This window comes from Dendropsophus ebraccatus, chromosome 14 (assembly GCF_027789765.1).
Source record: "Dendropsophus ebraccatus isolate aDenEbr1 chromosome 14, aDenEbr1.pat, whole genome shotgun sequence".
NCBI classification, from domain to species: domain Eukaryota; kingdom Metazoa; phylum Chordata; class Amphibia; order Anura; family Hylidae; genus Dendropsophus; species Dendropsophus ebraccatus.
The window spans coordinates 49,331,904-49,344,034 of record NC_091467.1 but is presented as its reverse complement, the minus strand read 5'-3'; the positions used below and the strand labels follow the sequence as shown (position 1 = coordinate 49,344,034).

At 40.7% G+C, this 12,131-nt stretch overlaps 1 protein-coding gene across 1 annotated transcript in view; it reads right to left on the bottom strand.

Annotated features, from left to right (window-relative positions):
- Positions 1 to 10,073, bottom strand: part of EDN3 (endothelin 3) — a 72,615-nt gene extending 62,542 nt beyond the window's left edge. Inside the window, exons 1-2 of the mRNA XM_069953141.1 lie at positions 9,865 to 10,073; positions 6,772 to 7,096 (exon numbers count right to left, since the gene is read on the bottom strand). Coding sequence (XP_069809242.1) covers positions 6,772 to 7,096; positions 9,865 to 9,916 — 377 coding nt within the window. The 5' untranslated portion in view covers positions 9,917 to 10,073. The remainder of the gene's footprint in view (positions 1 to 6,771; positions 7,097 to 9,864) is intronic.
- Between the last annotated feature and the right edge of the window lie 2,058 nt (positions 10,074 to 12,131).

The window sequence follows — 12,131 nt, the reverse complement described above, 5'->3', positions numbered from 1 at the left end:
AGCATATGCAATATGTGCTGTGAGTGGTTGAGAAGAGAGTGCAAGAGAAAGAGAAGGATAGAGATAGGCAGATAAGAGAAAGAGCTCATTGGTGCACAAATCACAGAAGCATTAACCCTTTAGTTACCTACAGCTTTGCAATTCTTAAGCATACAATATACATACTAGCGACATCTAGTGGCACAACATAGGTACTACTTAATTACCACTACTACTTTGAAGTACAGGCTTTTGCGAGAGTAGTAAGACAAGAAATACTCGTGGTGGGGCACCGCATAGTGATGTTCCACCTCCATCAATTAGTGGATGTGCATTTCCTATGGTGACATGTCTCAAGCAAAGGAGAAACCAGCAGAGGAACAGAAGCATCAGCGTGACAGCTGTAGGGGGGACCAGGACAGCAATGCATAAACATTTTTACACTTCTCCCTGCTGTCCTGTAATTTTTTATTTTTATTTTTTGCCTGGACAACCCCTTTTAACCATAGGCATTTAATCTAATACAGAGGATGGGATGAACTTGCAGCTGAATATGAGATCAGTCAAATGACTCCTTCCACCACCTTTCCTTCTCAGCTCTTATAAAAAAAAAATCATATTAACCTATCCAATGAAGATTCTGTCCATAAACATCCTAGAAATCTAGGCCTTAAAGACTCCAAGGATTAGGTCTTGGCCTCAGTTGCTATACTTTGAACTTCAACATAGAAAATTCAGTAAAGACAACTATACTGTTAGCAGGGTCCATACATAATGATATGGCAAATAAGCTCTTCACAAAAACAAAGGATTTCGCCCCTTCACCACCTAGGTCAGTCTCCTTCCAGCTGTTGCAATATTGCAATTCCCATCATGCTGTCCAGGCAACTGAAGTTTTGCAACAACTGGAAGGCCGTAGTTTCTGTACCACTGACCTAAGTTAAGTTTTTAGGCCATGGTCTTGGGTTTCACAAAAAATGACCAATACTAATGGCCAATGGCCTATTCAAAGCCAAGTCACAGCCTTATCAGGTTACTTGCTTAAAACTTTAAAGATGGGGATGGATGCAAAGATTCTATTCATCAATGTTAATCTTAATGATGTGAACTGGAGATTTCTCATGATCCCTATGACCAATGGGGCTTTTCATCTTCTACAATGTGACTGCAGCAATGGCCCCGGGCTGGACATAGCACATCCCAGGCCATGGAGGAAATCCCAGCCAGGCAATTATGTATTATCTTACCCCTGGCCACACGAATGGTTAAGTGACAACAGAAATATTTATGTCCCAAATGTTTATAGGACTAGTACACAATCTAGAAATGCAAAGAATGCTGTAATAATGTATATGAAATGTGCGTGAACCGGGTAGACAGGGCAAAAAAGGGCCCCGGGAGTTATGACGGAGTAGATATCTTAACAAACTTAACATACTGTGGGGATAGTTCAAAAGGTTCTTAAAAAGGTGTTTTCTAGGACAAGAAAGGCCATCAGTCTCTGATCAGTGGGGTGCTGACATCTCGCAACCCTGCCAATGACGGCTACCGCTCTATTATTTAGCATTCTAGCAGCACAACAGCCATGGTAGGGAAATCTGACTTTTTTTTTTTGCAAGTCTGGTTCTTATCCCCTCAAGTGACAGCACAAACACAGCACCCACTCCTACTTAGCATTTCTTACAGTGCTCCCACTCAAGCTCAGCAGCAAGGTGTTGGAATCTACCTGCTGCAACTTCATGATATCAAATAAGATGAACAGCTTGCATATGAATAACCATAAGGCTGGGTTCACACTATGTATATTTGAGGCTGTATGTTTGAGGCTGTATAGCAACCAAAACAAGGAGTAGATTGAAAACACAGAAAGGCTCTGTTCACATAATGTTGAAATTAAGTGGATGGCCGTCATTTAATGGCAAATATGTGCTGTTATTTTAAAACAACGGATGTTGTAATGAAATAATGGAAGTTATTTACCGTTATATGGCGGCCATCCACTCAATTTCAACATTGTGTGGACAGAGCCTTTGTGTGTTTTCAATCCACTCCTGGTTTTGATTGCTATGAGGACCTGACATGAGGACCAAATACAGCCTCAAATATACATAGTGTGAACCCAGCCTTATGGTGCGTTTACACAGACAGATTTATCTGACAGATTTTGGAAGCCAAAGCCAGGAATGGATTTGAGAAAAGAAGAAATCTCAGTCTTTCCTTTATGACCTGTTCTCTCTTCATAGTCTGTTCCTGGTTTTGGCTTCAAAAATCTGTCAGAAAAATCTCTCTGTGTAAACGCGCCCTTACAGCAGACAATAAAAGCATACAAATAGAAACTAGAACACATTTACACTTGCCTCATTGTTTATATGTACAGCCTCCATTATATTACTACATATGCATGGATAATACTACAATACTATTCTGTCAGAAACTGCTGTAATGTTTTACATTCTTAAAGATATAAATGGTATCTTTATTTACTGGGGCAAATAAATCTAATGGGGGCGGGCCTGGCTACAGGAAGGCAACTATACTAAGTGGGGATTGCCCTAGCTACTAGGTGGCAACTGTACTTACTGATCAATAGCTCTAGCTACAGGAGGCAGCGCTGCCCTTTGTACAACTCTTTATTCACTAAGAGGCACTTATCTGTTTACTGGGGGAACCTACATACTAACAGTGGCTTTATGACTATTTAAGACACTTTGGGTAGGGAAAAGGTGAGTATGGTGTTGGAAAGGTACAGGACCTAAAACATTTGTCGAACAGATCCTGTGGATATAAGTTTGGGTTGGGAGAAGTCATCATGATGGTCTGGGCTGGATGGAAAAGTAAAGTAAAGAGAAAGACTCTGTTTAGAGAATTTGTGAGTCACTGGATGTAACTGCACTGCATTTACTCCATACTGTCCTATGGGGTAATGTTGGTCAAATTTAATTACAAAATGCTGGTATTATTCAACCATTAGGCAGAGGAAATCTGAGGTTAGGTTGTAGTGGTGTTATTATTTGTCCCTTCTATAGTGTTTTTTTATTGGGCTTGGTATACTGGAATTAATGTGATAACAGTATGGTGAAAGGATTTAGTCACTATGTGGTGATGGTGTGGTATTATTTGACCTTGATTTATAAACCAGTGTTGATCAGCTTGTGGAGCTGTAGCACAACTTCAATTTCCTTTACAACCTGACAGCCTTTGACTATTAAGGCATGCTAGCAGTTGTAGGTTTGTAATCGCTGGATGGTCACCAATTGGCAACACTGATATCAACATACCACATGATAGCATAATGTATAGGTTGCTTTGCCACGGGCTGGGATTGTAGGCTGACAGAACAACACTAGGTAAGCTCTATGTGATATAATCATGTTACACAAGCTCTTGTGCAAACCCAAAGACTTGCTGCACCAGGTCAGACCGCTACTGGGTGTAAGTGAAGCCAGATGTTGCCGGCTCATCATCGTCTTAACCTTTGCCAATCGTTTTCCTAGGCAAACTTAATCATTTCACTATATTTCTAAGCCCCCCTTCTCCCCTTCCCTGCAAACCAGCAGGATTTTGTGATGTCTAATCAATAGTGGAGTCCAGTACCACCCTCCACTCCATCACTAGGCCCCAGGGTTGGTACCATACCAGGCGATCAGTCTAGTAGACATCAAACACAACGCTCACATTCCAGGTAGAGGAGGTCAGAAGAGGCATCAATTTATCACCATTAGAGGAATTTTACAGAATATGGCAAATTGTTTCTTGTTGTATCACAGGAAAATCCACAACAAACATTAAAAAGAATGCCAACATCTGCAACTAGTCTGCCATCACTCAGCATTCCAGCCCCGACATCTACTGCCATACTGTAGGTCTACAGAACATCTTCCAGGTTCTTTATAAACGTGGTATACCAAAGAACTCCATAAAGATAAATAATCAATCTATCCAAGGGTCACCCCTTTTAACACACAAAACTATCATACAGCATTAAAGGGGTACTCCCACAAAAATAGTATTTACCAAACGCGTCTACTTGTCTCCTTCCCCTATACATATACACAAACACACACCAACAAGGCCATTGCTTTTAGAGCATAGTGGTGGTTGGTAAACTAGACAACGAGCTGTCAATAACAGGAGGAAAGGAGCAGCATATCAGGAGAAGACTAGTTTGGTAAATGATTGTATTTACACTTGATGAGCAGACCTACAATATAACTATATTTGTTCAGATGGCAATAACCCTTTAAAACTGTCGTAACAAAAAATTTTGACAAGTCAAAAATTTTAATGGGTCTGGGTCTAAGTGATCAGACCCGTACCGATCAGGAGAGTGAGTAGGGAGAAGACACACTGCAGCGCATCCTCTCCCTGCTCGGAGTTAGAAAAAGAGTCAGACTACTATAATCCAAATTATTACAGTCAGCTGTTGACTACAAACTGAGGCTACACTGGCTTCTACTGCACGTGTATGATCCATGGGGTGAACGATATAAAACTTAAATTTAAAATAATTTTCTATAAATGCAGCAAATATTCATCAAAATCCCAATAACTCCATGGACAGCAGACACTACTGATGCTGCATCCCCCTATTGATACATCATTTAAACATCAGTCACATGTGTATAGCAGCTGCTAGATCTCGGCAGTAAAGGAGGCCTATTAAAGATCAGACACTGATCGAAATAAATAATGGAAGTAAAGAGGAAAAAAAATTGGATGCAGATTATAAGCACTGCACGTCCACAACTCCAGGACTGGGTCCTCCCTAGTATAATACAGACATATATTTACATCTGTATTAGGCTAGTGTTAGCCTAGCCTTAAAGGGGTATTCCAACCTTAATGATGTTATTGGCTATCCACACGGGATCCAACCACCATGATCTGTAGAATAGCGTCCCAACTCTGTTATCTTCGGTGGCTCTATAGATATTGAATGGGGCAATGAAACACGTGCTGACCTGCCAAATGAGGCAGGTGATCACAACGGGTCCCAGTGACTGGACCCCCCAGGAGCTCACACTTATCCCCCATCATGTGGATAAAAGATATGATAATTAAGGTTGGAACACCCATCATCTGATAAAAGTCAACCAAGCCTTTAGGGAGAGCTGGCCGACCTCCTAATCTAATGTAAATAGTGATTGGGGCTGCATGATCTTGTACATCCTCCGCCCCTCACCTCTGGATTTCACATGTATGGAAGTGATTTAACACTTGGCAGAAAGATCTGAAACAAATGTCTGCCATGTGTGAATAGAGTCTAACAGTTAAGGAGGGTGCAGAGACACGATCTGAACCTTCTGAGCTTCAATGAAAAATATTTAACAGCCCGACTACGGTAGAGGAGTATATTGTGCCCCTACTGGTGGAATATATTCTGCCTCCAATTGTAAATGATAAAACTACTGTATTAAATCACTATAGAGAAGTGCAATGTCCAGGTTAGATACATCTCATCTCAACACAAGCAACATTTACATACAGTACAGCTTCTTTGGGCACGTGTGATTGATCTGTGTCAGTAGATGTGGTGTCACCTTGCGGCTACGTCACTTAGCTCTAGGAAGCCTAAAGGAAACCTAATGTTCCAGGCAACAATATACATCAATCTGCCCTAGCCTAAAATTTTATAAAGGATGCCTCAACCTGTGGCTCTCCAGCTTCTAAAAAGCTACCACTCTCTAATGATAGAGACCCTATAGTCTGCAGCTACTGGGGCATGATGGGAGTTTTAAAAGCTGGAGAGTAGAGATGGTCCGAACCAGACGGGGTTCGGGTTCAGATTCCCGCTGTCTGCCCGCTTCGTGCAGCGGGTGGATACAGCGGGAGGACAAACTGGAAAACTGGGATACAGCCTATGGTTATGGCTGTATCCCAGTTTTCCAGGCGGTCCTCACGCTGTATTCACCCTCTCCACGGAGCGGGCAGACAGCGGGAATCTGATGCCGAGAGTTCGGGTTCGTACGAACCCCAACCGAAGCAGGTTTGGACCATCCCTACTGGAGAGCCAAAGGTTATGGAACTTTACTCAACTGTAACAATACAATGATAAGGTAAAGGCTTCTTATGAGAACATATAATATAGATAATTTCAGGATATTCCCATTGTCCTCCAGTCACAGTTCTATGCTTTACAAGCAAAACCCAGACTTGGCATCCCCATACCCACAAGTGAAGGTGAATACTCCAAGCAGTTGTATAGCTCTGATCACAAGAATATCTATAGATATTGGGATACGGATGGTAGACCCCTACCACATGCTAAGGTAAGGAAACCCCAACATCCAGCCATGTCTGGCCTTTTCTAAGGACTTCCAAAATTCCAACCGGGCAGAAAGAGACAACCCTTTTATGGTCTAATGCAAGCTTAGTGATCCCTACTAGTGGTGAGAATGATGGGCGCCATGCATGTGTGGCGCTCACCATTCTTACTGGAGTGTCCTTGTGGTCAGAAACACAAATTATCAGGGCAGTCCCCAGGGGCTTCTTCCAGCACCATTGGCCTTGATTGGGTACAGGGCGAGATCCATCAATCTAGACTGGTGAAAATAAGCTGCCTGGGACTGCCCCAATGACTTGTGATTTAGGCAGCATGAAAGGTTCTCTTTAATGACAGGTTCTCTTTAATACATGACATGACAAAAAAAAAAAAAAATTGATCCTGATGATGAAATTATGTAAACACAGAAACATGTTTTAAGGACATTAAAGAGAATATAAAAGCCAAGACATAGAAGAAAAGACTTGTATGACCCAAGAAGATGAGACAGGGCGAGTACCCATACTTACTCAGGAGTATTGATCCATATGATATCTAGATGACAGTAGTAGACACACTCCTTGTCCTTATATGTGTAACATGTACAGCGTCGCTCCCTCCTATGGGCTCCCCCAGAATCAGGCTCCAGGTGAAAGCTGGGGCTCATCTGCTCATATCCAGGAATTGGGGTTCCTTGAGGTCCAGGTGAAGCTGATCCTGGGGGAAGGGTAACTCCCGACTGAAGAAAGATGGTAGCCGACTCCTTTTCTACTCTGCTTGCTTTTCTTCCTCCTTCCTTAACTTGAGGGTTGCCCTTACCCCCCGGGAACTGGGGCAGAAGAGCCAGAACAAACCCTAAAAGTATAAGACATGGTAAGTTAGATGGAATATAAAGTAAGAAACTTTGCAAGGGCATGGCCATTTTATTTGCAACAGAATAGAAATCATAAAAAAATAGAGGAGATCTGCATAGGAGCTGTATACACAAAACGGTTAGAGAATAGAACAAGGCAGAGACTTCATTCTGTAATTGATTGTAAATGTGAGGTTGCACTATGTATATAGTGTATTAAAGGGGTACTTCAATTGTTTTCTTTTTTTTTTTCTTTCAAACCAATTGATGTCAGTAAGTTAAGTTATTTAGATTTGTAATTTACTTCTATTTAAAAACCTCAAGTCTTTCAGTACTTATCAGCTGCTATATGTCCTGCAGCATGTGGTGTATTGCAGTCTGATACAGCGCTCTCTGCTGCCACCTCTGTCCATGTCAGGAACTGGACAGAGGTGGCAGCAGAGAGCGCTGTGTCAGACTGGAAAGAATATACCACTTCTTGCAGGACATACAGCAGCTGATAAGTATGTAATAAAGTCAATAGGGTGCATCATGTAGAGATCCGGTGCGGCTGTTATTTTGCTCATTTCATTTCTGATGGAGCAGAAAAGTGGAATTACTAACACGATGCCTAAGATACTTTTGTGGCTACTCTTGGTGGCAAACATACTTGAATTACGTAGTACGATAAAGACAGATGCCAGCAGTATCAAAGCCAATTGGTATGACTGCTGTAAGACATATATGGCCCAATACAGTCTGTAGATGTGGACACAGCTTGGGGTGCAGAGTAGGAATGGCCGATGAGTGCATATACGAATATGAACATACATGAATACTGCCTGCAAACACATTTATTAACATATAAGAGATGCATCTGCATATGGTTTATCCAGGATTAGAAAAAAAAACAGCTGCATTCTTCCAAAAACAGCACCACCCCTGTCCTCAGTTTGCATTCAGTATGACAGCTTGGCTCCATTCACTTCAATGGAACTGAGATGCAAAACTGAACCGACAAAAGCGGACAAGAGTGGTGCTGTTTCTGAAGGAAAGAAGACAGGATCTTTCAAATCCTTCAATGAGATGGAGATTGCAGCGAACTCCTGACTGTCTAATGATCGATAGGGTCTGAACACCCAAAAGGTTAGGTTCATGCAATGTCTTTTTTTTTGGCTGTTCGACGGACATCTTTTTGGACGTCTGTAATTTTTGAGTTGAAATAACATCCATTATTTCGAAACTACAGCCGTGATTTTTGAAATAACAGCCATTATTTGACCTCAAAGTGACAGACGTCCAAAAAGGCTGCAAAAAATTTTTTTTTAAAAAAGGACGTGTATACCCAGCCAAACCCTGACCAAAAACTTTAACAATCTAAACTTTTTGACATACCTCTGTAACTTGTTTAAAAAAAAAATAAAAATTTACAGGGACATGTTAAGGCTATGTTCATACATGTATTTAGACACAATGATCAAGCACTAACAGCTTTTTTTTTTTTTTTTTTTTTTAAATGCAACAAGGCAACACATTTTATGCAGCAGAAATCAATAGTTATATAGCTGTAAAAAAAAAGTTAAAAAAAAAAATTAAGAGAACCTACATACCGCCATTTTATGTATGATTTTTGGTAACAAATGCGGCAAAATAGTTGAAAATTGCACAGACGCCATTTGCATAAATCACATGGAGAATGCGCAAAAAAAAAAAAAAAAAAGAAAATGCAGTGTGAGGCTATGATCCCATGCAGTATTTTTGCTCAGTATTTTTAACCAAAACCAGGAGTGGATTGAAAATACAGAAGGGCTATGTTCACACACTATTGAAATTGAGTGGATGGCCGCCATTTAATGGCAAATCACCTCTCTGTATTTTAAATCTACTCCTGGTTTTAATCAAAAAATATTGACCAAAATACTGAGCAAAAATACTGTGTGGGAACATAGCCTAAAACAAAAAGCGGCATATAAAACCCCCCAAAAGCAAAGCATGCTTGAAAACGTGAAGCTCATATTTCTTTTTTTTAAGCCTCAGTGTGAACATAGCCTTATGGACGTTTGTTCTGCATAAAATGAACCTGCGCTTATTGCTGTACACTAGAGGATACACGCGTGAGATGATAATAATAAATAATAATATTTAAAATCAGCATTAGGGTGAGAACACAGCTCACTATTGCGGTTTGTAACTGCATCGCCTCAGTTTCTAATGGTAAGTAATGGAAGAATTTGATTGTTACTGGACACTGTTTTTGTCCTTCTATTACAATGTGATGCCATTATGGGGATATTATATATATATATATATATATATATATATATATATATATATATATATATATATATATATATATATATATATATATATATATATATATAAATAAAAACACTGCACTTTTCTCACTTGCATGCAATACCTAAGTGCAACAACAATCATAAGCTAGATCAGATCCTTGCAGATGGTTCTGCCTGTGCGGTGTTAAGATTTGCAGCCCTATAACCACATAAATATGGTTTAATTCACACAATAATTCCTCACCAAACTAACTGGTATAACACAAGTGGACATGAATAAGGGGGGGGGGGATACTAACATTTTATTTAACTCAGATACCCCAATTCATTCAGCTATTTTATGGTGTCAATCTTTTTAGCCTCAAATACCTGCAGAGAAAATAAAAGCTACACCCCTACAACTGCTGGGAGTTGTAGTCCCATCAAAGCTAAACGTTTTATTAGCATTCCATTATAATGTAAAGCAGCAGCCCAAACCACCTAAATGCACTCACCTGTGTTAGAAGTTACCAGCAGTCCCAGTACAATCAATAGCCTCTGCTCCATGAACCCAGGTGTAAAGTATCCAGAATGTGATGCCACAATTGCTAGATAATCCCTGTCAGGCAGCCCTGTCCTGGGGTGACCATTCCTGTCTGTGCAATTTAGGAGTGAGGTGACTGCAGGCTGCTGAGTCTGAGCAATACTGGAGCGATACCCTGCTGCTGCTGCAGTGTGTATAGGAAGAGAGCAGAGAGGGGATATAAAGCTGGGGAGCAGGCGCCTCCCACAGGACATGAGCATCATTACCACTTCTCCAGCATCAGGCTGAAGGGAATCACTCTTTGGTTTCCATAGTAGACAGATTCTGTATCTTGCCACATTGTTTACTTGTTTTGCATAATTGTAACAAGTTAAACACAAATACTGCACCATAAATACATAAATCCATTCATTGCAATTTGAAACTTCTCTAAGGTTCTAGTCTGTTCTGATACAATGTATCATTGTATTTATTGGGATTTAAGGGTATAAACCCACACACCGTATATGCAGCGTATTTACTGCTGCGATACGCAGCAAACTCGCAGCAAAATCGCAGCAAAATCGCAGCAGATTAGATCTAAATAACTGAACACAGCATCAAATCTGTACCAACAAATCTGCTGCGTATTTGTTGCATATCTGCTGCATATACGGTGTGTGGGTTTATACCCTAAGGGTACAAACACACACAGCAGATACACAGCAGATACGCAGCAGAAACGCAGCAGATTTGAAACTGTGTTCAGTTATTTAGATCTAATCTGCTGCGTATCTGCTGCGTATCGCAGCAGTAAATACGCAGCGTATATGCCGTGTGTGTTTGTACCCTAATGGTGCATTCTTTCCCCCACTTGTGTTTGTGCTTCTTTTTCATGTTTCCTGGATTAAAATTTTTAATGGTTAGGGTACAAACCCACACACCGTATACGCAGCAAATACGCAACAAATACGCAACAAATACGCAGCAAATACGCAGCAGTTTGATGGTGAAGATTTAATGCTGAGTTCAGTTATTTAGATCTAATCTGCTGCGTTTTTGTTGCGTATTTGTTGCGTTTTTGCTGCGTATTTGCTGCGTATCGCAGCAGTAAATACGCTGTGTATACGGTGTGTGGGTTTATACCCTAAAAGTAGTGTGGGCAAATTTTCCACCAAACCCACATAAAAGAAAATCACAATGGTTAAATTAAATAATAGGCTCCAGCTTGGTACATTACACCTGTGTTGCATTGTACTCTGTACACAAAGGGGGGATTTGTCAATCCCTGGGCAAATTGGTAAAAAGGTGAAAATTTGTTGCATAAAATAGCAATTTTCAGAAATCTTTTTGCACAAAAACAGAAAATAAATACATTAATTTGATCCAATGTAGTAGCTATGCTGGATTAGGTGTGTAATGAATTTACAAACATGCACAGAGCTAAACACTTAGGCTGCATTCACACCCTCAGTGGTTTTCCTGGTTCGTGATTGTGGTCTGCTAGCTACCTCCATGATCCGTGCAAAACCGTCCATTTTGCACTGATCAATTTAAAGCATTTTAAACTACATTGATTACATCACGGATTAACATGGATGTCAAATCTGTGTACATTCATAAAAAAACGGATCTCATTGATTTCTACGGGGAATCAGTTCCGTGCTTCCATTCCGAGTTATGACATGCCCTATTTTTAAACTGACTGGATTGGAGATCTGTGAATACACTGAGCATGTGAATAGCCCAATACAAGTCAATGGGCTATAAATTTGTCCGTGTGCACGGACAACTTCGCGGAACGTGTGAATGCAGCCTTATGCAAACCATAAAAAGAGATATACAGCACTACCAGAGAAAAGAAAGCCAAGAGGTGTTCATAAATGTTTTGGAATAATCCCTGCAGAATGGAAAAGAGTCCAACACTAGAATTTTTTTTTAAATCTGTTTACAAGCTAAGAGGAAAGGCTATCTTTGTAGACACTCGCTAATCTATGTGACAATCCTTAAGGAAGTAGTTGAATATAGGTGGATCTGCACACGTGCTGTAGGGCAGGCCAGCATCTCCAAGGCTCCATAGGCTGTATCCATGTTTCCTGGACTCCCTGGGTCTGCATCCAACTGCGTCCAATCAGACTCAAGCATTCTGGTGTTGCGCTTATCTCTAGTGTGGACACATACTCACCCACCGTGTAGCTCAAATCCTGCCTCCTGCTATAATGGGCCATATAAGATGGTGGTGGTGGATGTTATGGAGTA